This window comes from Lynx rufus, unplaced genomic scaffold (assembly GCF_022079265.1).
Source record: "Lynx rufus isolate CCGP_SWC_20201006 ecotype Redwood Valley unplaced genomic scaffold, mLynRuf1.p SCAF_28, whole genome shotgun sequence".
In the NCBI taxonomy this organism is placed as follows: domain Eukaryota; kingdom Metazoa; phylum Chordata; class Mammalia; order Carnivora; family Felidae; genus Lynx; species Lynx rufus.
This window is the reverse complement of record NW_025814843.1, coordinates 896,437-924,152: the sequence shown is the minus strand read 5'-3', so window position 1 is coordinate 924,152 and position 27,716 is coordinate 896,437. Positions and strand designations below refer to the sequence as shown.

General features: G+C 42.4%; 1 protein-coding gene across 4 annotated transcripts; it reads left to right on the top strand.

Annotated features, from left to right (window-relative positions):
• Nucleotides 1–404: 404 nt before the first annotated feature.
• COPS3 (COP9 signalosome subunit 3) lies at nucleotides 405–26,969 on the top strand. Of its 4 annotated transcripts, XM_047089892.1 has the most exons (12): nucleotides 405–511; nucleotides 4,062–4,191; nucleotides 7,017–7,129; nucleotides 7,222–7,271; nucleotides 9,029–9,121; nucleotides 10,542–10,721; nucleotides 13,655–13,795; nucleotides 15,418–15,591; nucleotides 18,526–18,612; nucleotides 24,992–25,105; nucleotides 26,264–26,344; nucleotides 26,645–26,969. In XM_047089892.1, exons 1-12 carry the CDS (start codon nucleotides 457–459, stop codon nucleotides 26,696–26,698), a joined length of 1,272 nt encoding a protein of 423 aa, XP_046945848.1. In that variant the 5' UTR covers nucleotides 405–456; the 3' UTR covers nucleotides 26,699–26,969. The 4 variants fall into 4 exon arrangements, with proteins under 4 accessions (XP_046945848.1, XP_046945849.1, XP_046945850.1 ...); XM_047089893.1 differs by lacking the exon at nucleotides 405–511 and having other exon boundaries at nucleotides 4,142–4,213; XM_047089894.1 differs by lacking the exons at nucleotides 405–511; nucleotides 4,062–4,191; nucleotides 7,017–7,129 and having other exon boundaries at nucleotides 8,961–9,121.
• The last annotated feature ends 747 nt before the right edge of the window (nucleotides 26,970–27,716 follow it).

The following is a 27,716-nucleotide window of genomic DNA, read 5'->3' as shown; positions in this document are numbered from 1 at the left end:
TGAATCCAGGCATCCTGCCTGGCTCCAGTCTTCATTACAGGAAAAGCCTCGTGGAAGAGGTGGCAATTAATCCAGGCGTGAAGGATTTGTCTAGGTGGAAAACGGGACGGTCATTCCAAGCAAAATCCGGGAAGTATGCGCCTAATTATGAGTTTAGCGTCTTCCTTTGCTCACAGGCCCACTAAACAGCAGGAGGAGTTTCACAAGGGAACGGGATAAAAAGCGAAGGAAAAGAAAGCCAACTTCCGGCTACGGTGAGTAGCGGAGCTGTTTCCATGGAAACAGTAACTGCCCCCCCCCCCCCAGGTAGGTGAGATCTCGCGGTGCTTGAGCCGGCGGAAGTGACGTCCGGCTGCTGTCGAGGCCCTGTGGTGGATCGCCGCGGCCCCTCCTCCCAGAGCAGCCTCCTTTTCCCGCGTGAGCTGCCTCTGCTGCCCGGGCCGCCGGGGGGGAAACATGGCGTCTGCCCTGGAGCAGTTCGTGAACAGTGTCCGACAGCTCTCGGCTCAAGGTGAGGCCCTGGGCCGCCGAGCTGGGCCTGGGAGGGCCCCCCGGGCCGCGGGGACGGGCTTGCATCCCTAGTCGCCAGCGCGGACGGCTGGGACGTCCCTGTTAGTGCCGAACCTCGCCTCCGGGGCTGGTCTCGGGGTTGCGGCGCTTAGACCAGGGCGGGATCGGGCGAGGCTGAGTTCAAGCAGCCCTCTCGCGCTCTCGGTCTTCGTTGCTCTAGTCTGCCGGCCAGTGTGCTCGGCCGCCTGGCTATCTCCCCTCCCTGGGGCCGCCCGGACCCTCCTCCCCCCGGCCCGGGCCCCTTCCACTCGGGCGCTTCGCTTGACAGTTTTGGGGGCGGTGACTTCCGCTGGACGCCTTCCCGAGCGCCCGTTGGTCTCTTCGGCCTCCCTTCCCTGCGCTGATTGGTGCACCGCCTCGTCTGTCCCGGTGGCGCCTGGCCGCCTCCGGCCTAGGCCGCGGGTAGCGGGCGCGAGGCGAATCCTTTCTGGGTGCCTTGGCTCGGAGGCTCGCCTTGGCCGGCCGGCGTGCCCTCGGGAAGCCTCCGCGCCTATTTTAGTCCCGCTGAATGCCGAGGGAGCACTCACTCGTAGGGCTGCATTTCCAGGGGTAGAACTGTGACCACTATTACTTAAATTTTCGTGCTTTTTGGTTCATTCAGCTCATCACCTGAGTATAGAGCGCTGGACTCCGAATTAATTAGCTGCAGGCTGTGAAGGTCCCTTTAAGTACCCTGTTTCTTCATCTCTAAAATAAAAATAAGACCCTACTTCAGAGGGTTGTTGGGATTGAATGAGAGAAATCATGTAAAAGTACTTGAAACAGTACCTGTTATTTCGGGTGCAATAGATACAGTTGCAAATGATTGCTAACAGCTGTTAATTGTAAACTTCTAGGAGCTGCCTGACCTTGGATAAGTCACCTTTAATCTCTTGAATCTCTTTATCTCCATTTGTAAAAATGGAGGAGTGAGATTTACCTCACTGGTGCAAGTTAACTGACCGGGTTGAAGCCATGCCTAATGAAATACTTTTTTCCCCTTATTATTGATAGAAACTAGGTTCACAGGTAAGGCACAAACTTGCAGCCTCCATGAATGAAGGAACCATTCATTCATTCATTTATGCTACAAGTATTTGGTTTCTCCTTCCTGGGGTGTAGTATGGTTATTTAGATTTGGGTTGGAATCCTGACAGTGGCTTCTTGGGCCAGTTTTCTCATTTACAAAATGGGACTGGGACTATTTAGCATCAAGTGAGATCACTTATCTGAAAAGCTCTGTATGGGTGCTCTGCGAGTCACTGCGTTAGGAACAGTCAGGCAGAGATAAACAAGATACTTTCACTGCCTATGGCTTCTGTGCCTCATGCTCAGTGCATAGGAAATGTTTATGAGGTTTCTGTTTTTTCTGCACTTACTCAGAGTTTCCTAACATGGACCTTAAGTGAAGGGAACTTCATAATTTCCAGCTTGCTTTGATTAGAGGGAATTTCATTGGCCACATCTCTGGGCTCATGTCAGATGCACCCTGTGGCACTGCACTTACTGTTAATTCTTCCCTTGGCCCACAGTAGTTAACTATCTTGCGATTTCATAATGACCCAGCTTTTATTTTAAGTCTCAGCTCTATATTGGCTATTTAATTGGGGGAAAATGATGGACTGAAATGCTTGTTTCTGTATCATTGTAAGTGTAATTATAGAGTAGTGAGTAAAAAGGGGGGGGCAATTATTTAGAAGAAGCTATTTTGTATTTACCAGTGAGATTTGTAATAAAATGTGATGGTATTTTCCTGTTCAACTTGTGTTATCATGAGAGATAGTACCTAATCAGATCACAGATTTTTTTTATTCCTGCTTTGCAGTGCATGTGATAATAATAGTATATTTCTTTATTTTTGGAAAAAATTTTAAAGTATAGTATAGAAGCCTCAGAAACAAAATTACCAAGCTGCAGTCACTTGGATTTTAAATTTTTTGGTATTCACGTGGGTTTTTTTTTTTTTTTTTTGGGGATATGGGAAAAAATCCCTCAGCTACTAAATAGAAATAGCTGATATATATAGCTTGAACTTCAAAATGTGAAAGAGAACTATAAAGGAGGAAACTTAAGAAGTTGTTGCCCATGCCCTTATATACATTTTTTTAAATGTTTATTTATTTTTGAGAGAGAGTGAGTGAGGGCCAGAGAGCAAGGGAGACACAGAATCCGAGGCAGGCTCCAGATTCCGAGCTGTCAGCACAGAACCCGACATGGGGCTCGGACCCACAAACCGTGAGATCACAACCTGAGCTGAAGTCGGACGCTTAATCGACTGAACTGTCCAGGCACCTCCGCCCATTCCCTTATATAAACTCCATACATACCACCAACCACCACCAGAAAGACAGCTAGTGGAATTTGGAGGTATAGAGTGTGGCCATGGTGTCTCAGAATAACCCATCAAAATCAGTGAGTCTACTTCAGAGTACCAATTCAGGCCTAATTAGATTCTATACCTTAGTTGTGAAAACATAACATTGTGGTATGGGGGGGGTGGGGAATCGGTGGATCAATTAGGAGATTAATTAACAGGCTGTTGATTGATTCGCTGGTAAGTAAGCACTGTATTCTGAAACTGGAGACATAAGACTGCCTCTTCTCCTGAGTTTATGTTGAGTTACCTAACCACCACAATCCTAGGTGATGCAGAGAGGGCACAGAGAGAACACATTTTTCAAGTTAGCTTGGGGAAAAGGGGTAAGATGAGGGTCCAAAGTCCCAGGCCGATTGCTGCATGAAGTGTATGAGTCAGGTAGTGGAAGACCCGGGAGAGCAGAGTGAAGGAAGGAACAGCAAGCTTGCAGAATAGGATGTATAGAGGCAGAAAGGTGAGACAACATGGAATGTTGACTGAATTTTGTGAACTCAGTGTGACTAGAGAGTGTGTGTTGGGGGAGAGAGGGGTGGAAGCAGGTGGTAAGGCTGGGGAGGTGCAGCGGCCTCTTACCAGGCTGAAGCATTTGGACTTCTTAAAGCCTTTGGAGTAATTTGATTGGATTTTACATTTTGGAAAGGTCATACAGGTACAATATGAAGTATGGGTTGGAGGAGAGAAAGAGTGAGGTAAGGGGACAGTTTAGAAGATTTATGATGTAGTCCAGGCAAGAAGTGATGAGGGTCTGAATAAGGCAGGGGAGAGAGAAAGGAATGGAGCCAAGAGACTTAGGAAGTAAAATTAAAAGTAAAATCGTATTTGGTGGCATTTTGGATACAGAGAGGGAGGTGAGGGTGGTGGTGATAGTAATGTGTGCATTTCTGACTTGGGGAATTGAAGAGGGAATCGAAGAGTAGAAACTGTCAGGACCAGAAGGAAATAGGAGGTCTAGTTTTGAGTCAAGGCCATTTCACTTCTCTGACCCTGCTGACCCATTTCCCCACCTGAAATGAAGGAGATACAAGAAGTCACCTTTAGATTATTTCTTGCTCTGAGGAATGAAGTCTGTGGTTATAGAGTTTCTCTAGTCTGGTTAGTGCTGTAACTGAATGATGGTGTTATTCCTGTTTTCCAGGGCAAATGACTCAGCTTTGTGAACTGATCAACAAGAGTGGGGAACTCCTTGCAAAGAACCTATCCCATCTGGACACTGTGCTCGGGGCTCTGGACGTACAAGAGCACTCCTTGGGTGTCCTTGCTGTTCTGTAAGAGGCGTCTCCTTTTACAGTTTAGTGCTAAACCTGAACGCTTGCTAAACCTGAACGCTACAGCCTTTCTGGCTATAGGTGTTTTTGTTTTTGTTTTTTTGGTGTAGAAAGTATACCATGTTAAACAACAGTGAGCTCTTTTGCACAATTATAAAGTCAAGTCCTCATAGTTACATTTTACTCCTCCTAGCTAATCCTTGTTTGTTATATTTTCAATTTTGTTATTTTTTAATCCTGTTTATACAAATTTTGAAATTTGTTAAAAAATTTTTTTTTCATGTTTTATTTCTTTTTGAGACAGAGAGAGACAGAGCGTGAGCAGGGGAGGGGCAGAGAGAGAGGGACACACAGAATCCGAAGCAGGCTCCAGGCTCTGAGCTGCCAGCACAGAGCCCAACGTGGGGCTAGAACTCACAAACCGCGAGGTCATGACCTGAGCCGAAGTCGGACGCTCAACCGACTGAGCCACCCAGGCGCCCCTTGAAATTTATTTTAAAAAATAAGTGGCCATCTCAGTTGTGAGCACTATAGTTTGCATTTGTCTGAATACTTTTATTCACATAATCTGTCAGATTGTCCACATTTTCTAACTTGGAAAGAAACTAGGGAAGGGTGATGGAATAGGACACAGTGGAATATGTTGAGTGAAATTACCAGCGATCCAAAGGAACTTTGCTTCAGATTGCCTTCAAACAAGTTCAAGCCGTTTAAGACCAAATTAAATAGACCTTATTTCATTTGGGGTTCCTTGTAATTCTGTGTGCTTGACAGAATTCTTTTCTTTTTGATGTTTTAGTATTAGAAATTGGGATGTTAGGGTTGTCATGAAAGTTGAAGCAATATAAATAAACTGAGAGGAAATGGACTTAAAGCGAGGGTCTGGCTTCGCTGGCACAGGGACCCCTGAGACAAAGATGTGTCAGGAATAGAGTTTAGAGAAGAAACTTTATCAGCATGAAAGGGTCAAGAGCAGTGCTCTACCACACAGTAGCCACTAGCCACAGGTGGCTATTTAAACATAAATTAATTAAAATTAAAGCTTCAGTTGCTCTGTCGCACTAGCCACTTGTCAAGTACTCAGTAGCCACCTGTAGCCACTGTGTTGGACAGCACGGATACAGAACGGGTCTACCGTTGCAGCAAGTTCTTTTGGATGGTGCTGGCGGGTAAAGATTTTTACTGTCTGTGTTTGCTGGCTAACAAAATGGATAGCGTGCATATTCTATGCACATACAACCTTCTGTGTGGCTGTGTATCAGGTGAGGTAAGGTGCATGACAGCATTTTAAAGCTATAAGGCATTTTACCATTGTATATCTGTAAAAGAAAACCTGGAGAGAACCCTGAACTTGTTTCCCAGTACCCTGGATTTGAATTATGTTCTTCCAATTATAAGCCGTGGGGTCCTGAGCTGCCTGTTTTTATTTATAAGATGGAAATCACAATGCCGTGCTGACCTCTTGTGAAGCCCAAATGAGATCGTTTGATTGCATGTTGATGACGAGAAAGTTCAATTACAGATGTGAGGTGACATTGTTAAGTTGAATGATACTACAGAGAGGAAAGGACAAATGCAAATATGTAGGAGAGATTGGGTTCAGGCAGTAATATCCGTTTTGTTTTACTTGAAGTTAGTTTCAACAGTTCTCTAAAAAAAATAAATAAAAAGCTGGAAGTTTACTTGTAAGCAATACCTGAGTGGTAGTAGCTTATTTGATTTCTTCCCCAAAACCTGTCTCTGGTCCCCTCTCAGAGTGTTTGTTGGAAGGCCCCATCTGCCCAGTGACTCAGGGTGAACCACATCCTGCCTCTTATCTCCCCCACTCCTCTGCCCTGCACATCAGCTGGTTCTTTCTCCCATATGGACCTCAGCCCCCCCTGAAGTACAGTCACCACCCCCTGAAGTACAGTCACAGTCTCCAGCCAGTCGGAACTTCTCAGTCCTTGTGCCCCTTCAATCTGTCATCCTTAGAGCAAGAAAAACGACTGGTTTTTTGTTGTTGTTTTAATGTTTGGTTATTTTTAAGAGAGAGAGAAACAGAGAGAGCGTGAATTGGGGAGGGGCAGAGAGAGAGGGAGACACAGAATCCCAAGCAGGCTCCAGGCTCTGATCTGTCAGCACAGAGCCCGACGCGGGGCTCAAACCCATAAACTGTGAGATCGTGACCTGAGCCGAAGTTGGACGCTTAACCGACTGAGCCACCCAGGCACCCCTACAACTGGTTTTTAAATGACTAAATAGCCCTAACTACATGGGAGCTCAAAAGAAAACTGGTTTTGAAAACTTTGGGTTAAAAGTTCATGTTCAGTTCCTTCACGAATATTAGACAACCTGATATTTGGCCTCGTTTAATGGAGTTTTCTTTTTGAAAATTCTTTTTTGGGGCGCCTGGGTGGCTCAGTCAGTTGGGCGTCTGGCTTCGGCTCAGGCCATGATCTCACGGCTGTGAGTTTAAGCGCCTCATCAGGCTCTATGCTGACAGCTCAGAGCCTGGAGCCTGCTTCAGATTCTGTGTCTTCCTCTCTCTCTGCCCCTCCCCTGCTCACGCTATGTCTCTCTCTCCTTCAAAAATAAATAAACATTAAAAAAAAAATTCTTTTTTAAGCATATTTTTCTCAGCCTTCATCTGTGTCTGTGTTCTGTGTTTTGACCTTGCAAAGAACCGGGCCAGTCCCATATACTCTTTCCTAGTTTTTAAAAATATCGGTGACTCATTTACTTTCATAGAGCACTGGAGATAGGATGAACTTCTGGCCCCAGTGGCTTCTTCATTTTCCCTTGTAAAATATCAGGAGGAATTGATTCTTTTCTCTTTATTCCAGATTTGTGAAGTTTTCCATGCCCAGTGTTCCTGACTTCGAAACCTTATTCTCACAGGTTCAGCTTTTTATCAGCACTTGTAATGGGGAGCACATTCGATACGCAACAGACACTTGTAAGCCAACTAACATTTTGTTATTTCCCACCGAATGTATTTTACCTGTGTAGTCATTGATGTTGTCAACATTTTGTCCTTGCTGTCTCTAGTTGCCGGGCTTTGCCATCAGCTGACAAACGCACTTGTGGAAAGGAAACAGGTAAGCAATGTTAGTCAAATATTTTAAGAAATCTCTGATTTACACAATGAACTCCTTTGTTAAGGTTCCAGGTTAGTACTGAGTGTCCTAACAGATCTGTGTGGTCGCCAAGCATCTGCTGTGAGGACCTCCAGCTCGTACATCAGGTGAGGCCTCTCAGATGCATGGGAAGTAGGGCCTCAAGGGAGGCTGCTGCTGGCAGTGGATGTTTTTGGAGCTACCGTTCTGGTGCCCTTTATGTAGTAATATACTGGGTTTTTGTTTGCTCAGACTTTGAACTTTTAATTATGACATTTTAGCTTTACAATATGAAGAATCCCCATGTACCTTTCACCCAGATTCTCCGGATGTCAGCATTTTACCCCACTTACCCTTTTCTCTCTCTCTCTCTCTCTCTCTCTCTCTCTCCATTGGAAAGAAAATTGCAGATATGTTACCACTTACCCTGAATACTTCAAGGAGTGTTTCCTAAAAATTAGGACATTCTCTCCTACAACCACAGCACAATGATAAATATCAGGAGATGAACGTTGATATCATCTTTTAAACAAATCTGGCCTTATTCATATTTTGCCACTTACTTCCCTAATGTCCTTCACAACAGAAGAAAATCTCAGGTCATGAATTCCATTAGGGTGTCCTGTGTCTTTCATCTCCTTTAATCTGAAACAGTTCTTTGGTCTTTAACTTTTGTGATACTGACATAAGTTATAATTTGGAGTGTTTTCAATTATTATTTGAAATTGAACTTGAAGATGGAGCTTGGAAGGAGACCAGACAGAAAGAACCATTTGGGATTTTGTAGGAATATTAAACAAATTGTGGTTTGAAAGAAATGGTTAAAAAAAATCTTTATTGAAAACCTCATGGGAGTTATTTAGCTATTTTATATATATATGTATAAGTATATATGTGTGTGTGTATATATATGTGTGTGTATGTATATGTGTGTGTGTATACGTGTGTGTGTGTGTATGTATATATATATTTAATGTTTATTTTTGAAAGAGAGAACAGGGAGGTGCAGAGAGAGGGGGGACAGAATCCAAAGCAGGCTCCAGGCTCCGAGCTGTCAACACAGAGCCCGACAGAGGGCTCGAACTCACGGGCCGCGAGATCATGACCTGAACCAAAGTCATACACTCAACCAACTGAACCACCCGGACGCCCCTTATTAGCTATTTTAGAGTCATATCTCCTGTTCAGAAACTGACTGCCTCACTTGAAACTTTGTCTTGTTATTTATATCAGGGCAGGAAATGATCTGTTTATAAGTTATGATATTGGTTTCAATAGTCATTTATAATCCATTAAGAGATGGTGGTGGTGGAGAGAATTTACAGACGATATCTAGACTGCCCTATGGTAAGATGCCAACATCCTTAGCCGTAGTTACGCTTACTAAGCATAGGCTCTTTATTGTAAATGATTTGGAAATTTTTTGTTTGTTGCAATGTAAATACAATGAACTGTTGACAAAGTAATATTGCTTTTGATTATTGATCTTCATCGTAAGAAAAAAAGGTTTATGACCTAAAAATGGTGCTGAATTACTCTAAAATAGTGTAAGAAACAGCTTAAGAAAGCGTTTTTTGACTGAATAGGGACAGATATTTCCTGAAAGAGTATGGAAACCTCATATTGTTCTTTAAAGGAACCTATCAATTAGTGTTATTTTTTATTTGTAAGTGACAACATAAGATCCAATGTGCTGCCATCTTTGAGAACTTATCTGAAAGAGATGTCATTTCTGACAGCCCCTGCGAGGAATTGGCGTCCTTAAGCAAGCCATAGACAAGATGCAGATGAATACAAACCAGCTGACCTCAGTCCACGCTGATCTCTGCCAGGTAAGCAGCAGGGGAGTGAGTCACATGGGGTCAAAGGTGGAAGTTGGGCTGTGCGCTTGCTCAATAAAGGAGAGCAATTTGGTGGGGACTGTGATGTGTTCTAGAAGTTGAAATGTGTAGGGACATTATCAGTGCGGGAATTTGCAACTGGCTGCTAGAACGCAAACTATCAAATGGGTCTCAGCCAGCAGGCTTCTGAGATGAGTAAGCAGACCGGTTAATGTTTGCGATGTTAAAAATGTCCCAAGTCACTTTTATGTTATTTTATGTGGTTCAGACTCCGGAAGGCAAAAGGGAAGGTGGATAATGAAGTCACCTTGCTCATGAGCCACCCATCTCTTCTTTCCAGAGGAAATCAGTGTTAGTTTTTTGTGTATCCTTCCAAAGATATTTTATGCACATATAAGCAAATATGTGTATTTTTCTCTCAGTTTTTTCGTACCAGTAGCAATAATCTGTATGAACTCATATGTACATTGTTTTTTTTCTACTTGATGTATCTTGGAGAGGTCTCCGTATCAATGTTTTACAGCTACAGATTATACCATAATGCTCTGGGGTTTAACCAGCTCCTGTGGGGTATGGATTGTTTCTTTAATAGCATGGTACCTGGATTATTCCAAACACATGTTCTAGTTTCACATCAAGGTGCTTTCTTTCTATTTTTTAAAAAACTTTTGTGCTTGAGGTATGACCTACACACAGTAAAGTACATTAGTCTTAATTGTACAGCTCTGAGTTTGTACCTGTAACTACACCTGTACCAGCATCACCCAGCTACGAAACGTTGCCGTGTGCTTGCTGTCTTGAGTTTGAGTTGAGCAATTCCCTACGCTTACGGAAACGATTCAGAAATTAAAGAGAAATAGTTGAAGAAAACTGCCATTTTTATCACACCATATTGGTCTATTTCTATTCTGCTAATTCAAAAAGAAGAAGGACTCACCTGTTTGTGCATCTATAAGCCGAGTGGGTGCTAGGCAGGCTAAGTAATTAGCTGAGCTTTAATTCGTCTGTGGAGTACTTTATCTCCTGCCTGCTTAGTCTTTTATAAACACATGCTGTTTTGTTCTGAATGCTTTGGAAAATGGAGTAATGTGTCAACACTTAGAACAGTTTTAATCAGTAAGATGGTTTAAAATGTTTTCTTCAGGGGCGCCTGGGTGGCTCAGTCAGTAAGTGTCTAACCTTAGCTCAGGTCATGATCTTGCAGTTCATGGGTTCAAGCCCACACGTTAGTGCAGAGCCTGCTTGGGATTCTGTCTCCACTCCTCCCTCACTTGCTCGCTCGCTCTCAAATTTAAAAAAAATAAATAGTAAATAAAATGTTTTCTTGAACTTTCTGGAATCTATGAATTTGCTCCTGCTAAAGCCTGCCAAGTACAATTAAAATGATGATTCAATGTAAAATTTTTCACAGCTTTGTTTGCTGGCAAAATGCTTTAAGCCTGCCCTTCCATATCTTGATGTGGACATGATGGATATCTGTAAAGAGAATGGAGCCTATGATGCAAAGCACTTTCTATGTTACTATTATTATGGAGGGATGATCTATACCGGGCTGAAGAACTTTGAAAGAGCACTGTACTTTTATGAACAGGTAATCATCTCTCTAAATGCCCCTGAGGTTCTGTTGAACTTGTATGCTCGAAGAAGTGCACAGCTGGTGTGGATTGATCTTGGGCCTCTGAGTTTCAGGTGGAGGTCCTTTCAAAGATCATTTGTCTGGGATCATCATGTACATGGTGGTAAACTGTCCTTGAGTTGAAGGGCAGTAGGAGTGGAGGGAAGAGCACTAATGAGTGGGGTCTGATCTAGGCTTTGCCACTCGTATCCTGTGTGATTCAGGTGAAGTTCTGTATGTCTCTTGACCTTTACACAAAGGGAAGAGATTGACCTGAATGATCTTTGAAATGTCTTTTTGTTCTAAAACAATGTGTGGTGTTTTGTTAAGTTTTATTTATTTTAATAAGTAAAACAGTCTCATGGTTCAAAATTCAAAGGGTATTGAGCATACAATGGAAAGCCCCTACCTGCTTTGTCTATGTGATGGCCCCTGGTCTGTGTAATGACCTGTATAGTGCATAATTTGGTAGAATGTTTTAGAGTCTGAAAAAGACATACAATATTGGCTAATACTAGAATTTTAAGAAATTTGTCAGAGGTTTAATATTTCTTATATTCCTGTCACATATTAAGATAATAAAGGATATTCTAAGCCTTGAAGAAGCTCACAATTTAGTTGAAAATGCTAAGACATAAATACACATGCATGTATTTATTAGCATTGCCTCAGGGAATTGTCACCAGAAGGTGCCGTTGGGCAGGGATGATGTCATTAGAACATGTCTAGTCAGGAGCATTCAACTAGCTCCGTCGGTAGAACATGCAAGTCTTGATCTCAAGGTCGTGAGTTCAAGCCCCATGTTGGGTGTAGAGCTTACTCAAAGAAAAAAAAAGGGGGATGTGTCTAGTCAAGTAAGGACCTTCAAGGTGACTTCTCTCTTTTTTTTTTTTTTTTTTTAACATTTATTTATTTTTGAGACAGAGACAGAGCATGAACGGGGGGAGGGTCAGAGAGAGAGAGGGGGAGACACAGAATCCGAAACAGGCTCCAGGCTCTGAGCCGTCAGCACAGAGCCCAACGCAGGGCTCGAACTCATGGACCGCGAGATCATGGCCTGAGCCAAAGTCGGACGCCTAACTGACTGAGCCACCCAGGCGCCCCAAGGTGACTTCTCTTTAAGAGTACATAGTCAAAAGCTTTAGTTCTTCAGAAAATTATAAACATATTTCATAGCCACTGGGCAAATGATTTTATAGTCCAGTATGATAACTGACAACATATTGATGATCCAGAAATATCAAGATGATGAGGGCTTTGGAAAAGGCAGGAAAGTATGTAATGCACTTAGAAAAGATATTTCTATCCCAAATAATTAAAATGTTAAAAGTAAAACATTTTTGATACAGATAGGAACGTTTTTGCTGAAAATCTATTTATACCCTGATTTTGCCTTGACCAGCATTGTCTAGTGTTAGGGTACTTCATGCAACTGTGTTTTAATAATATACATGAAGCTATAGATGGTATTAGTACCTTAATTTCAGAAGGTGATACAGATTTCTTACTGCTTAAAAAAAAGAATCCAAGAGAGGGATGTATTTAGTGGAAAAAAATCAGATCATTCAGCATTACATAAAGCAAAAAGTGAAAGAAAGCAGCTTTGTCTTCTCATATCACACCACACATTGACCTACTTAGTTTACTGGTCTTCAGTTGGTGGGAATGTAAGTCAATTGCAGTTTTTCACTGTTTAAGCAATGCTGTAGTAGAAATCATTGCACGTGTAAACATATGCACTCATTTGAATGTTTCTGTAGCATCTCAAAGAAGCACCTTACAGGCTTAGGGGTTTGGGTTTTGATTTGGAATGTTTGAGCTGATTTGGGTACGATAGTTTTCATTTCTCCCTGACCTTCATAAATCTGGGTGAAAGAGAGTAGAAAGTCAGCCACAAAAGAGGAGAAGACATTTGCAGATCTCTGATAAGAGACTTGCAACCAGAATGTACAAAGACCTCTTACAACTCAACAGTAAAAAAACTAAAATTTAAAAATGGCCAACGAAGAGACATTTCTCCAAAGAAGATACACCAACGAACCATCGGTACATGAAGAGATACTCCTCATCAGTAGTCATCAAGGACGTGCAAATCACAACCACAATCATACCACGAGGACAGCCCGAATTAAAAAGAGACAGCCAACAAAAACGAGCATTGACGAGTAGGTGGAGAATTTGGGATCCTCCTAACTGCCGACGGGAGTGTGAAACGGTGCAGCCACTAGGGAAAACAGTCTGCAGCTCCTCAAAGTGTTAAACATAGAGTTACCACCCTGGCCCAGCAATTCCACTCCTAGAAATATACCTGAGAGAAATGAAGACAAATGTCTGCCCCCAAACACGTACACTGATGTTCGTGGCAGCTTCGTTCGGAGTGGCCAGGAGGGGAGACAACCCAGATGCCCGTCACCTGAGGATGAGTAAACAAAATGTGGTCTGTCCATATGGTGGGATATCATTCAACCATAAAATGGAATGATGCACCAGTACCTGCTACAACACTGAAGAACCTTGGAAACAGAGAGGCCAGTGACAAAAGACCACAGATTTATCTGAACTGTCCAGACTAGGCAGATCCATAGAGACAAAGTGGCATGGTGGTTTCCTGGGGCTGGAGGGAGAAGAGAATGAGGAATGACTGCTAGTGGATGTGGGGTTTCTTCTTGGTGGGGTGAAAATGTTCTGAAATTTGGTAATGGTAATAGTTGCACAGCACGGTGAATATACTGAAGCCACTGTCTGGTATACTTGAAGAGGGTAATTTTATAGCACGAGAATCCGTTCCCAAGACATTATTAAAAATACTCATAGGGCACGAAATGTAAGAATTGTTTTTAATTAAAGTGATACGTGTGGCTGATTGATTGCCCTTTCTGCCCTGGTGTGCTCTCTCTTCTCTTGCTCAGGCCATAACTACTCCTGCCATGGCGGTCAGTCATATCATGTTGGAATCATATAAAAAGTATATTCTAGTTTCTTTGATATTACTTGGAAAAGTACAACAGCTACCAAAATATACGTCTCAAATTGTGGGTAGATTCATTAAGGTGAGTTTTTTAAATTGATTTCTTAGGTGACATGTTAAGTCCATAAGGAAATTATAATGATACGTAGCTCTGTAATTTTATTTTATAGTGATTTGGCTCTCCCAGCAGCTTCAAGTTAGCAGACATTTAATACGTTTCATAGTGGACATTATTGTCTGGGAGCTGCTGCTCTTGCAGAATCTTGGCCTCTATTCCAGTCCACGCACCCTCTGATCACTGACCCGGGGGGGAATGTTACTTAGAAATCTGTTTTCAAACTTTTGCTCTGAGTAATTATTGCCATAGATGCCAAAGCTCCTGTAAAGGTTGATGATGATGATCTTCTTCTTCGTTACAGTTTAGCGAAAGTACTGAAAAGACAGTGCTGAGTTTATGGAACTGCATCTGCCCGAGTGTTAGGAAATCTTTCTAGAGCCCCTGAATGAAAACCACAAGGTCTGCTCACTGAACTTTTGTTTCCACTGAGGACCCAGCTTTGGACCACATTGAAAAATAGATTTCTTTTTTTTTTTTTTTGAAATACATCCTCATGGTTTAGAATAAAATCGGGCAGTTCAAAAGGTTATAAGGTCACAGTCATTTGGATAACAATTTTAACCCTGTTATTCGTACAGAACTCAGAATTTCAGGGTATCAATTTGAAAATCTTCCTAATGAGATTTTTATGCTGTCTTGTTGCAGACAGCCCTGTGTCCTTCACTACAGAGCCTTGCTGTGGTTCTTAGGGCTCTGGGCTGCCTAGTCACAGATGAGGGAGGAGAGTGAGGTCCCTTGAATCCCATGAAAGAGTCAGAGGCAGGGTAAGTTTAGGGTAGCCATTCTCAGATCATTTGGGAGAACTCCCATGGTCCCTTGAGCTGGCCTGTTCGAGGAAGAGTAGTTGCGTAAGACGACGTCTTCATGACTGTCCTTCACAGCATTCGTGGTTTATGAGGCTAGCATCCATGGTGAAGAACACAGACTTTGGAGGAGAGACACAGATTTGAATCCGCGTTGCACCTGTGCTCCTCATGACCATCCCACATTCTCTCAGATCTCCGCCCCAATCTCCTAATATTTAAAGTAGAGGATAATGTATATGAAATGCATAAAGCAGCTCAGGCTCTTAGGAGACCCTCAGCTGCTGTTGGTTCTCTTGCTCCTATCTTCCTTTTTGTCGAAAATAGATAGTCCTGTTGCATCTGGTGAGGGGTGTGTGTGTGTGTGTGTGTGTGTGTGTGTGTGTGTGTGAGAGAGAGAGCAAGAGAGTTGAGAATGATAGGAATCTTGCCTTCTTTTTTCCCAGTGTAATTTATCAATAGGAAAAGAAAAAAGATGCAAAAGATGCATGCATTTATTAAGTGCAGTATACTTTCACCTGCTATGCCGTTATTTGCTCTGAAATAACAAAGTTTTTTTGACAATACGTCACTCCATAGTGAATTTCTATCTTTGGTCTTAAAAACTAGGCATTTGCTCTGGGTAACAATAGGTTAAGGTTAGGCAATAGGTTGCTTAGGTAACAATAAAGGATATTGAATATACTTGCGCATGATATAGCACCGTGTTTTCTTTTTGCTTCCTATACAAATTTTATATCTCTAATGTTTTAATCTGATTTCTTCCCACCTTTAAACCTTCAGCCTCTTAGCAACGCATACCACGAGTTAGCACAAGTTTATTCAACCAATAACCCCTCAGAACTCCGCAACCTGGTGAGCAAGCACAGTGAAACTTTTACTCGTGATAACAACATGGGGCTGGTGAAGCAGTGCTTGTCTTCTCTTTATAAGAAGAATATTCAAAGGCTAACCAAGGTGAGGCAAGCGACGCCCTCAGATAGCATCTCCTGGTTCCCCCGGGGCCTCCCCCTCTTCTCTCTCTTCCTTCTCAGTGCTGAGGAAGCAGATACAGGGATAAAGTGTGGCACGATTTCTTTACTAAGCAAGAACTCTCACAACCGATGACTTAGAAAGAGTTTGATTTATACCTTTTGGTCTTTTCAGGGCTAGAACAGGGTTTTTGAGAAGAGGAACAGGTGAAGAGGAAGACAGGTAGGAGATACGGCTACATGGGGAGGCAGAGACAGGTAGCCTGAGAGAGGTAAACAGTCCCATGGGCAGAGGGGTGGCGCTAACAATGCAGACACAAGTCCCTTGAGACCAGCCGTGGACCCTCCCGGGCTGTGCTCATCTGTACTTGAACTTCTTGCTCGAACACTCAGCACTACCTCGACGTTGCCATTTAGGCCACAGATGAACGAGCTATGTGCAGTTGAACTGTAGGAAGTAATGAAAACGACCTGCTGCTTTTGGATTAGAGGAAATATGCTTATTACCCGGTGTTCAAACGGTACCAAAAAGCATGAGAGAAAAATGAAATCCCACGTGACCTCCAAAGGCATGTGCTGCAAATAACAGGAAGCGAACAGCTGCTTCAGCAAACAGGATTGCTTTTTCCTCTTGAGAAGTAGTGTAGTCAGAGGGGGCGTTTCACAGCTGGCGAGAATGTGGTCAGTCTGGCTCTGGGCATACCCTTTACCCTGCGGTAGCCGCGGGACGGGGCGGAGAGGCAGAGGAGCCAGAAGAGGGGGTGTCTGCTGCTGGGTGCCCTCTCCGTGGGAGGGCCGCTGGGCTCTGGGTGGAGTGTCAGGCAGTGAGAGCCTGGAGAAGCCAGAGGAGAGCGGTGACAAGGGGACGGTCATGGAGGCAAGTGAGCCGCGCAGGGGGGAGAGGGAGGAAGGCGAGGAGACGGCCAATGAACAAGAGGAGGAAACTCCTTCCAAATACTCTAGAGAGAGCAACCCTAGCTGCCCCACTCATATACGGAAATCAGAGGATTTGTAAAAAGTTGGTTTGTAGAAGGAAAATGAAAGAGAAAGTAGCTCAAGAAATATTAGAAACAAATGTAACCTGTCTGCCAGAGGAAAACTGACTTTATCTATGGGCAGACAAGGCCGGGCCGGGACCTAAGAGATTCAGGGTAACAAGCAGCCTGATTCTCCCCACAAAAGTTTTTCTTTTGAGAACCACTCTGTCCCTTGCTGTGTCACCATTGAGAGGTGGCTGTTGACAAACAGATGCCCCCTGCTTGTGACTAGCACTTGCACGTTAGCTAAAAGAATCAAAATGTTAACACAGGTAAGAGAGGGTACCTTTCAGAAAAATGTTAAATTGCAGAATGGCAAATAAAAGTTAAATGAAGGTTAAATCTTCACTGGTGGCTGTTGTGCTTTTAGGCATCATGTCTTAGTGCCAGCATTCTAGAAGGGGGAATAATCCACGGATTTTCTAGCCACTCCAGAATTTAATTTAATTTTTAATTAAATTTTTAATTTTAATTTTCCAAAGTCAGAAAACCAGACGTTTTTCAGAAAGTCTCAACAAGGAGACCGTGTGTCCATGTCAGTGACGGGAATGATGTTCTGTGACATTGCTGGCTGGAAGGCAACTAGGGACAAGGGGTTCTCACATGGGGCTGAAATCTGCCACTTCATGTTAATGTTTTGATGGACATTTTTCTAGATTCTTCTTCTCTCTCTTCTCTCTATGTATATGGAGACACTCACAATTAAGTGTGATTAGGGTTATGTTCTAAACCTCTTTCCCTGGCAAAGTAAGCCTGTATTACAGCTCCCCTACATAGTAGTCTGTTTTATGGATGAATCACGATTGATTCATTCAACTGGTCCTCTACTGATGGACATTCAGGTGGAAGTTTCTCTTTATTTTGAAACAGGAAAAATGATCCATGTATTTAGAAATGTTGACTTTTAAGTCTTCATTTGTGTTCAACTGCTTATGTACTTTAAAAATTAACAATTACATTTTCTTGGATGCTACTCCCTGAACTAAAGTATACATAGACTTTTTGGTCATTGGCTTATTAATTTTCAACATCAGGGTTTTAACATGCTCTGCTCTGAAAAGGCCATTGCTGTAAATATTGCCAGCTTTCCTTAAAAAAGAGCTCTTTTAATTTGTTCCTGAAGGGGAACATTTTCATCAAGTCCCAAGCAGAGTTGTGGGAAACACTGGCTTCCTTCTAACGCCCCATGTGTTTATACATTTTAGCTTCGCATTTTGAAGAATGAAAGTGATGTTGTCAATTTTATTTAATAGGTAGTATGTTTACAGTACAAAATTCAAAAGGCACACAAATCTCCATGCAGGTCCTATACCCCAGCCACCCCTTTTCTTTCTCTCTGAAGAAAGTGTTACCAGTTTCTTGGGTGTCCTAGAGGTTGTCTGTGTGCATATACATACATATCCATACACACTCTCACGGGTACATAAAGTTTCCTTCCATTTACACAGCATGCCATGCACACTGTTCTTCATTGAATGGTGTACATTATCTTAGATTCCATTTCAGTTCATGAGAAGTATCCTTTTTAATTTTTTTTTTTTTTTTTAACAACAGCATAGTCATCTATAGACTCAATTATACCAGACGGCACCAACGAATCCTTCTAGGTGGTCCCGGTGCTGCAGTAAAGAACTTTGTGTGTGTGTCACTTCACTTGCGTGTCTGTGTAGGATACATTTCCAGAAGTCCTTACACCTCTAGGAAACCGAGGACTAAAATTTACACGGGTTTCCTCAACTCTAAGTCATCTTCACAACAAAAAATTATTTTGCACAGTCACAGAAAGCAGATTTTGAGTGATTCATTAGAGCTCTGTACACATTTAGTGAAATTTATGTCCTCTGTTGTTTCTACCTGTGATTAATTCTACTTCTGAATTTCAGACCTTTTTAACACTATCATTACAAGATATGGCAAGTCGTGTGCAGTTATCTGGACCTCAGGAGGCAGAGAAATATGTCCTACATATGGTGAGTGTGTCTTCATTTCTAAAAAGTTCCTTGGTGGGTTTTTGTCCTTAGAAAAGTAACAGGTGTTCATTATAGAAAATACAAAGAGAGAGAGAGAAAGAGAGGGACATCCAGAGTCAACCTCTGGACATTTTGGTTTATTTCCTTACAATCTATGGGGTTTTCCAGTCATAGGTACCCATGTGATATACATGGTATGTCCTGTTTGTCCTCTTTACTTATATTTGTAAAACACTTGTGAAGTACAGAGTCCTAGAGCAGTGCTACTCAACATGGTGCTCTATAGTGAGGACATGAACTTGTAGCTGTATGGAGGTCAGGGCACACACACTCCTGCCCACACCGAGGAAGTCCTGTTCAGCTAGAGAGGGAGCAGTCGTTGACTGTGATGTGACTTGCGCCCCTTCCCTCCTTGTGGGCCATTGTCAGTTCATTAGTACGCTTAGAGTTAGCATTAACAATAAAGGGGGCTAAAGCAGACACTATCTCAGCACCTGCCTTCAGAAGTCAGATACTACCAGCATCCCTGTTTAAAGTGTCCCAGATGCATCTGTCCACTCCCCAAATTTAGAGAAGCATTATTTAAATATGCACAGGGTAACCCACCGAGTTGATAGATTGTAATCTACCTACCTATTCAGTTATGTAAATACATGGCTAAGATCTGATCCGTCAGACCAGACTTATGTCCTCAGCCCAGGTCAAGCAAATCTTAGGTGTAGAAAGTCAGCATTTTACATTTTTCTGCTGATGATGTCCCCTCTGATTTTAGGAACACTGCCATATCAGGATTAGGAATAATGAAACTATTTTCCACTGTGATAATGGAGTACTTTATTTCCATAGTGCAATTTACAAACGTTTTGAAGTTTTAATCTTTCATCCTAATTCTCAAAACACGCGCTCACCCAAACAAAACCTGTCTGACTTGACCAACCTTGGAGTGCTCGCTGGGAGCACCTTGCTAAACCTCCCCAGGGGTTTAAGCATCAGTGAGCCACACAGTACCCCCAGGAAACTCACTATTTGGTGGGTGAGAAGAAATACTTGAGTGGTTATGACACCAGCAAGGAGTCAGAAGCTATGCTTTGAGGGATCAAAGGAGGAGGAAGGGGCTTTGAACTCTGTGTGGCCAACCCAGACGAACGCTGACAGGCTCTGGATCAACCAGGGGTGTTTTGTCTGCCAGGGGACATTTGGCAATGTCTGAAGACATTTTTGGTTGTTACAGCTAGGGGTACTACCATCTAGTGGATAGAGGCCAAGGATGCTGCTGTACGTCCTACGATGCAGAGGACAGTTTCCACGACAGAGAATTCTCTGGCCTGGTATATCCATCCTGCCAAGCTTGAGTGTAAGCTCAAGACTTGCCCTAGAATATAAGGTCTATGAGGGTAGGGATTTTTTTTTTTTTTTTTAAAGAAGACAATTTTTTTTAAGGCAGTTTGAGGTTGATAGCAAAATTAAGAGGAAGGTACAGAGATTTCCTGTATGTCCCCCGCCGCTGCACATCCATGACTTTCCCCATCATCACTAACCCTCACCAGAGTGGTGTGTTATAGTTGTGACACGTGTGCGTGTGTCATGGTTGGTGAGCCAACCTGACACGTGGCCACTGCCGTGCTTTCTGCAGGTTTGCACAGACATATAATGCTATGTATCCATCATTATGGTGTCACACAGAGTTATTTTTACTGCCCTAAAAAATCCTCTGTGCTCTGAGACAACCACTGATAATTTTTATTGTCTCCATAGCTGTGCATTTTCCAGAATGTCCCGTCGTTGGAATCATGCAGTATGTAGCCTTTACAGACCGGCTTCTTTCATTTAGTAATCGAGATTTAAGGTTCCTTAATGTCTGTCCATGGCTTGATAGCTCCTTTCTTTTTAGCGCGGAATCATATTCCATTCCTTGGATGTGGCACGGTTTATCCATTCACCTCCTGAAGGACATCTTGATTTGCTTTCAAAGTTTGGCAATTACGAGTAAAGCTGCCGTAAACATCCCTGTGCAGGTTTTTGTGTGGACATAAGCTTTCAACTCCCTTGGGTAAATACCACGGAGTGTGATTGCTGACTCAGATGGTAAGACTATATTTAGTTTGGTACCAAGCTGCCAAACTGTCTTCTCAAATGGTGGCAACATTTTGCATTTCCACCAGCAGTGAAAGAGAGAGGTCTGATTGGCCCACATCCTGACCGGCATTTGATATTGTCAGTGTTCCAGATTTTGGCCACTCTAATAGGCGTATAGTGGTATCTTGTTTTAATTTGCACTTCCCTGATGACATACGATGTGGAGCAACTTTTCACATGCTTATTTAACATCTGTATATCTTCTTTGGTGAAGTCCCTGTTCAGATATTTGGCCCACTTTTTAGTCTGTTTGTTTTCTTGTTGAGTTTTAAGAGTTCTCTGTATGTATTTTTCTTTTATTTTAAAATAATCTCTCTGTCCAGTGTGGGGCTCAAACTCAGGACCCCCGAGATCAGGAGTTGCGTGCTCCACCCCCTGAGCCAGGCGCCCCGGTCCTTTGTATATTTTGCATAACAATTCTCTGTCAGATGTGTCTTTTGCAAATATTTTCTCCCAGTCTGTGGCTTGTCTTCTCATCTTCCTGACATTGTCTTTTGCGGAAAGAAACTTTTACGTTTAATGGAGCCCAACTTATCCATCATTTCTTTCCTGGATTGTGTCTTTAGTGTTCTAGCTAAAAAGTTATCATCACACCCAAGATCATCTAGGCTTTCTCCTATGTGGTATTCTGGGAGTTTTATAAGTTTTGCGTCTTACATTTAGGTCTGTGACCCATTTGATTTAATTTTTGAGGATGTAGCGGCTGCACCTAGATTCAGTTTTTTGCTTGTGGATGTCCAGTTGTTCCAGCACCATTTGCTGAAAGGAGGATCTTTGCTCCTTTGTCAAAGATCGGTTGACTGTTTACATGGGTCTATTTCCGGGCTGGCTGTTCTGTTCCATTGATACATTCGTCTGTTCTTTCACCAATACCACATTGCCATGATTACCGTAGGTGTATAGTAAATTTTCTTCTCTTTTCTTTTTAAGATTTTATTTTAAATAATTTCTACACCCAGTGTGGGGCTTGAACTCACAACCCGAGATCAAGAGTTGCATGCTCCACCAACTGAGCCAGCCAGGCGCCCCTTTAGAGAAGAGTCTTAAGGTCAGGTAGTGCCAGTCCTCCAACTTTGTTCCTCTCCTTTAATATCGTGTTGGCTATTCTGGGTCTTTTGTCTCTTCATGTAAATGAGAATCAGTTTATTGATATCCATAAAAATAACTTGCTGGGATTTTGATTGGGATTGTGTTGAATCTATGAATTGAATTGGGAGGAACTGACATCTTCATGATACTGTCTTCCTATTTAAGAACATGGAATATCGCTCCATTTATTTAGTCCTTTTGGATTTCCGTCCTCATCCTTTGATTTCCTCATAGATCTTGTACATCTATTGTTAGATTTATTCTTAAGTGCTTCATTTGGGGTGGGGAGGATGCTAATTATATCGTTTTTTTTTATTTCAAATTCCACTTATTCATTGCTGGTATGCAGGAGAACAATTCACTTTTCCATATTAACCTTGTATCCTGCAACCTTGTTGTAATTACCTATTAGTTCCAGGAGGGTTTTTTGTTGTTGATACTTTCAGGTTTTCCATATAGACAAACTTATCGTCTATAAACAAAGACACTTTTGTTTTTCTTTTCCTAACTTTCTATTTCCTTTTCTTGTCTTCCTACACTTCCAGTACAATGTTGAAAGGAGTAGTATGAGGATGCATCTTTGCCTGGTTCCTGATCTTTGTGGGGAAGCTTTGAGTTTCTCACCATTAAGTGTGATGTTAGCTGTAGGATTTTTGTAGATGTTTCTTTTTAATTTTTTTTTTTAATGAGAGATAAAGACTGAGCATGAGCAGGGGAGGGGGAGAGAGAGGGGGAGACACAGAATCCGAAGCAGGCTCCAGGCTCCAAGCTATCAGCATAGAGCCCGATGCGGGGCTCAAACTCACAAATCATGAGATCATGACCTGAGTCGAAGCCAGACACCCAACTGACTGAGCCACCCAGGCACCCCTGTAGATATTCTTTATGAAGTTGAAGAAGTTCCCCCTCTAGACTTAGTTTACTGGAGTTTTTATCATGAATTTTCATTGGATTTTATGAAACACTTTTTCTGCGTCAATTGATAGGATCATGATCTCTTTAGCCTGCTGATGTGATGAATTACATTAATTGATTCTTGAATGTCCATCCCGCCTTGCGTACCTGGGGTAAATCTCACTTGGTTGTGGTGTATAATTCTTATATATTATTGGATTTGTTTATATTTTCTTGAGGATTTTTGCACTTATGTTCATGAGAGAGGTTGGTCTGTAGTTTTCTTGTAATGTTTTTGTCAGGTTTTATTAATATCAGGGTAATGCTGGCTTCATAGTAGTTGGAAAGTATTCTCTTTGCTTTTGTCGTTGAAAGAGATCGTACAAATTGGTATAATTTCCTCCTTAATTGGTAGGATTCACCAGTGAATCCTTCTGGGCCTGGTGGTTTTGTTTTAGAAGATTATTGATTCATTTTCTTTAATAGATATTGGCCTATTCCGATTGTATGTCAGGGATTTAAAAAAAAAATTTTAATGTTTATTTTTGAGAGACAGGGCATGAGCAGGGAAGGGGCAGAGAGAGAGGGAGACACAGAGTCTGAAGCAGGATCCGGGCTTTGGGCTGTCAGCACAGAAGCCTATGCAGGGCTTGAACCCACAAGCTGTGAAATCATGACCTGAGCCAAAGTCAGATGCTTTACTGACTGAGCCACCCAGGTGCCCCAGGAACTTTTTTCAGTAAACATTTATTGAAATATCACCTGCCCAGAGAAAAGTACACTTAAGTTTATAGCTAAATACATTTTCACAAAGAGAAGACACCTGTGAGACCAATACCTAGATCAAAAATCATAGTATCAGCATCCCAGAAACATCTCTCATGCCTGCTTCCAGCCCTACTCCTGGCTCGCCAGATTCTTATCCTGGCTTCTCACATTCTATTTTGTATTTGTTTCTGAGCTGTATATAAGAGGAAATATACAGTATATATTTTTGGGGGTCTGGCTTTTTTTGCTCAATATTATGAGCAAAATGTTGTATGTGGCTCCATTCATTTTCAGGGCTACAGTATCTCACTGTGATTATACTCATTTCAGTTGTTTCTAGTTCTGGTTATCACAAAAAGAGCTGCTGTGGTAAAGCTAGGTTTGCATTTCATTTGGGCATGTTCTGTCCACGTTTAAAGAGGCAGCTCTCCGTGATCACACAGAGGATGATGTATTCCATTTAATGTGTGTTGGGCTGGTTGCCGTTTCATTAAGCAGCATCTGTCCCTTCCAAAGCTAGAATGTGGAGCAGTGTGTTAGGAATAACAAGTCCTATTCAAGACTTCCTGGTTTCTCACTTTTTAACTTCAGGACAGGATTTGGCTGTGAGGGTCAAATAACTCCTCAGTCATTGATGCAAATAAAGAACATAGCCGTGAAACTACCTTGGGATCAGCATTAGCAGAAAAGTTTTCTTGAAGGATCAGAAGAGAATTTGTACGAGGGTGAACCAAATGTGTTAGGGTTTCACGTTTTAAGGTGCAAGGCACTCGGACGTTATGCTGGGTGATGCAGGAAACAAAAGAAACATACACAATTCAATTCATGTGAAGTGTCCAGAACAGGCAGATCCCTAGAGCAGGAAGTAGTAGATTGCTGGTTTCCAGGGACGGAGAGGATGGGAAAAGGAGTCACTGCTCAGTGGGGACAGGGTTTCCTTTTGGGCAATGCAAATGTTTTCGAACTAGATAGAGTTGGTGGTTACATATTGCAAATTACACTGAATTGTTCACTTTGTTTTATTTATTGATTTATTGAGAGAGAGAGAGAGAGAAGGCAAGTGAGGGGGAGGGAGTGGGAGAGAGAACCCCAAGCAGGCTCCACGCTCAGCGCCAAGAGCGATGCGGGACTGACCTCATGACCGAGAGATCATGACCTGAGCTGAAATTAAGAGTTGGATGTCCAAGGCACCCCTGAATTGCTTACTTTAAAATGGTTAATTTATACTATGTGAAACTTAGCTCAGTAAAAAAAAATACAAGAGTGGATATATGTGTCTCTGTATGAGTTTTGTAGCCCTTAGTATCTGCAGGGCTGTCTAGCACATAGTAGGCGTTCAGTAAATACTTGTTGAATAAACAGATGGTGCCTAAAAATAAACATACAAATTTATTTATTGTTTTTTGTCTCCCCTCCCCCCGATTATATTGAAACATTATATATCCACATAGTATCTGAGTCTAAACTACTTTCCTGATTTCTTTTTTTACAGATAGAAGATGGTGAAATTTTTGCAAGTATTAATCAGAAGGATGGTATGGTCAGTTTCCATGATAACCCTGAAAAATATAATAACCCAGCCATGCTTCATAACATTGATCAGGAGGTAAATCTGAATGCCAGGTTTTGATTGATGTTTGAGATGCTGCATTTGAAATACTGCTCCCATGCTCCAGGATAATTTTAGTTGTTTGTTTTTTGAGAGAGAGTGCACGCAAGTAGGGGAGGGGCAGAGAGAGAGAATCCCAGGCAGGCTGTGCGCTGTCAGTGCAGAGCCTGATGCAGGGCTCAAATTCACAAACTGTGAGATCATGACCTGAGCCGAAATCAACAGTCAGATGCTTAACCGACTGAGCCACCCAGGCACCCCTTACATACAGGTAGTTCCCAACTAGTTTCTGGGAACATTTTAGTTCCTACAAAGTTGTTTTGAATATGAGCATTGCTTAACCCTCTTCCAGATTGTATGGTTATAAGTCAGTGGTGGGTTGGATTTCCCAGCAACTCACCACAGCCTAGTTTAGCTACTGAAACACTTTAGGGTCTTACAGTCAGTATGCTTTTATCCCCACCCAACCACCTTTCATAATGCAGAGCCTCATTTCTGCGGTAAAGTATAGTCAGAAGGTCAGAAACCTCTGTGTGTCAGGAGAGGGAGGAAGGGGGGTAGCTGGAGGAAGAAAGTCCTCCGTTGGGCATGGCCAGAGTGGTCCCTTTGCATCTTCTGAGGTCACGTGTTCTGACTGCCACTCTGGGTCAGACAGGAGTCGGGATTGTGTGGGCGTCTATGTTTCTTACCTCACATTATGGAAGTAGATGGAACCAGATATTAAATCTCCGAAACCTGCAAGCAATGCATAGTAACATAGTAGACTTCCACACTCCTTGTTTTGCAATTTAAAATAAAAAAAAAACCATGAAAACTGGAGGTTTTGGTAACTAAGTGTGATGGCGAATTACACCTGAAATGATGCATAGTCTTTATCCCACTTTGTGCATATTTTTAGGCCTCACTGCAAAAGATATTAATGTGTTTGATTATGGGGCATACCCTAGATCCTACTGGGATGTTAGGTAATATACAGTACTTGTACAGTATTAACTTTCTGCATTCAAAAAATTCTGATTCCAAACCTGTGTCGCCCCAGGGGTTTCAGATCATGGGACTGTGAACTTGTAGCACCCATATTAGTAGCCTAGGTTAAAAAGGAGGTAATTGACCTAGACTCGCTTACTAACCACCTTCAAACCTGTCTATCACCAGATGCTGAAGTGCATAGAGCTGGATGAGCGGCTGAAGGCCATGGACCAGGAGATCACAGTGAACCCCCAGTTCGTACAAAAGGTGATTAGGGTTCCCTTCATTAATTAGAAGTGGCCTGGACAGAAAAGGAACATGAACTTGATTTGAGGTTAAATGCTTATTAGTTGCCTGAAGTTCTTGAAAACCTTTGTGACCAAGTTCATGGAGAGATTCACTGAGAGCATTATCAAACTGCAGCCTGGAAGTATGCAAACTATGGCCTGTTTGTACACAGGGTGACCGACTATCCTCACAGAAGAACAGGGTGTGCTTGTTTGGGGCCGGTGGGAAATCTCTGGCAAGGGCAAGTGTAAATACATTGTCTCACTTTCTTCTTTACAGAGCATGGGATCACAAGAAGATGATTCTGGAAACAAACCGTCTAGTTACTCTTGAAACTAACATCCATCCTGAGTTAGATGAGAGAAACTGATCACCTTGGCCAGTGGCAAGCGGTAGGAGGGCAGCAGGGAGGACCAAGCCTGTTTCACCTGGACATTAAGAAATTACATTTTGTTTTGACATCTTCAGTCCCATATGCTTTAAGAAAACCATTCTCTCTGCAAAGAAAGGAAAAAAAAATGCAAACTTTAAAGTCTGTTGTGGATTTATTTATCCTCAGATTAATGTTGTTATTGCATTAAATCTACCTTTTTGTTTTAAATTACTTGAACATTAATGTGTCTTCTGTATCGCTTTTTCCCCCCTCTGAAAAGTTTTTAAGGGCTATGTTCATTGTGAACAGAAATGGTTAAACTTGAGGAATTTTTGGAAGATTTGAAAAGTCTGGGAGTCCATAACACAGAAGCTAATTTTTTATAATTAGAAGTAACCTGCGCCTTAGTGACAGTACCCGCTGTGAATCCGAGATGCTTTGTGCTCTTTCTGACCTGTGGGGTGGGCTCCACTCTTCTGCAGTCTTGAGACCAGGGCCGGACTTTGCTACATTTTCTTTCAGAAGGATTTTCAGTGAAGCTGCACAGCTGCCTTGTGATTATTCCCAGGGTCTCTCTGCAGAACTCTGCAATTTGTCTGACAGGGCTCACCAGTTAAGCCCGGGAATGGTGTGGAGTCTTTGTAAAGTATGAGAAGCCTGAATTAGAATTTAGTCCTTAAAAATGTCCCTCTCTTGCTAGCAACATTCACTTTTTTAAATGTGTCAACTTTATAGTCGGTCACATTTTCATTATCAAAGAGAAATCTCATGAGTCATGTAAAAAGTTGCCCCTGCTAGGCTTTGGGGGGGGCATGTGGTCTGTTGTGGTAACTACTCCGTTTTGCCGCAGGAAAACAGCCACAGTGAGTCCCAAGAAAATGAACACAAAAATAGGCCGAGGGCTGGATTTGACCCTTCGTCAAAATTCTCAAGCTCAGATTAGTGCCGCTTGTGGACTACGTCATTTCCACTTACTTT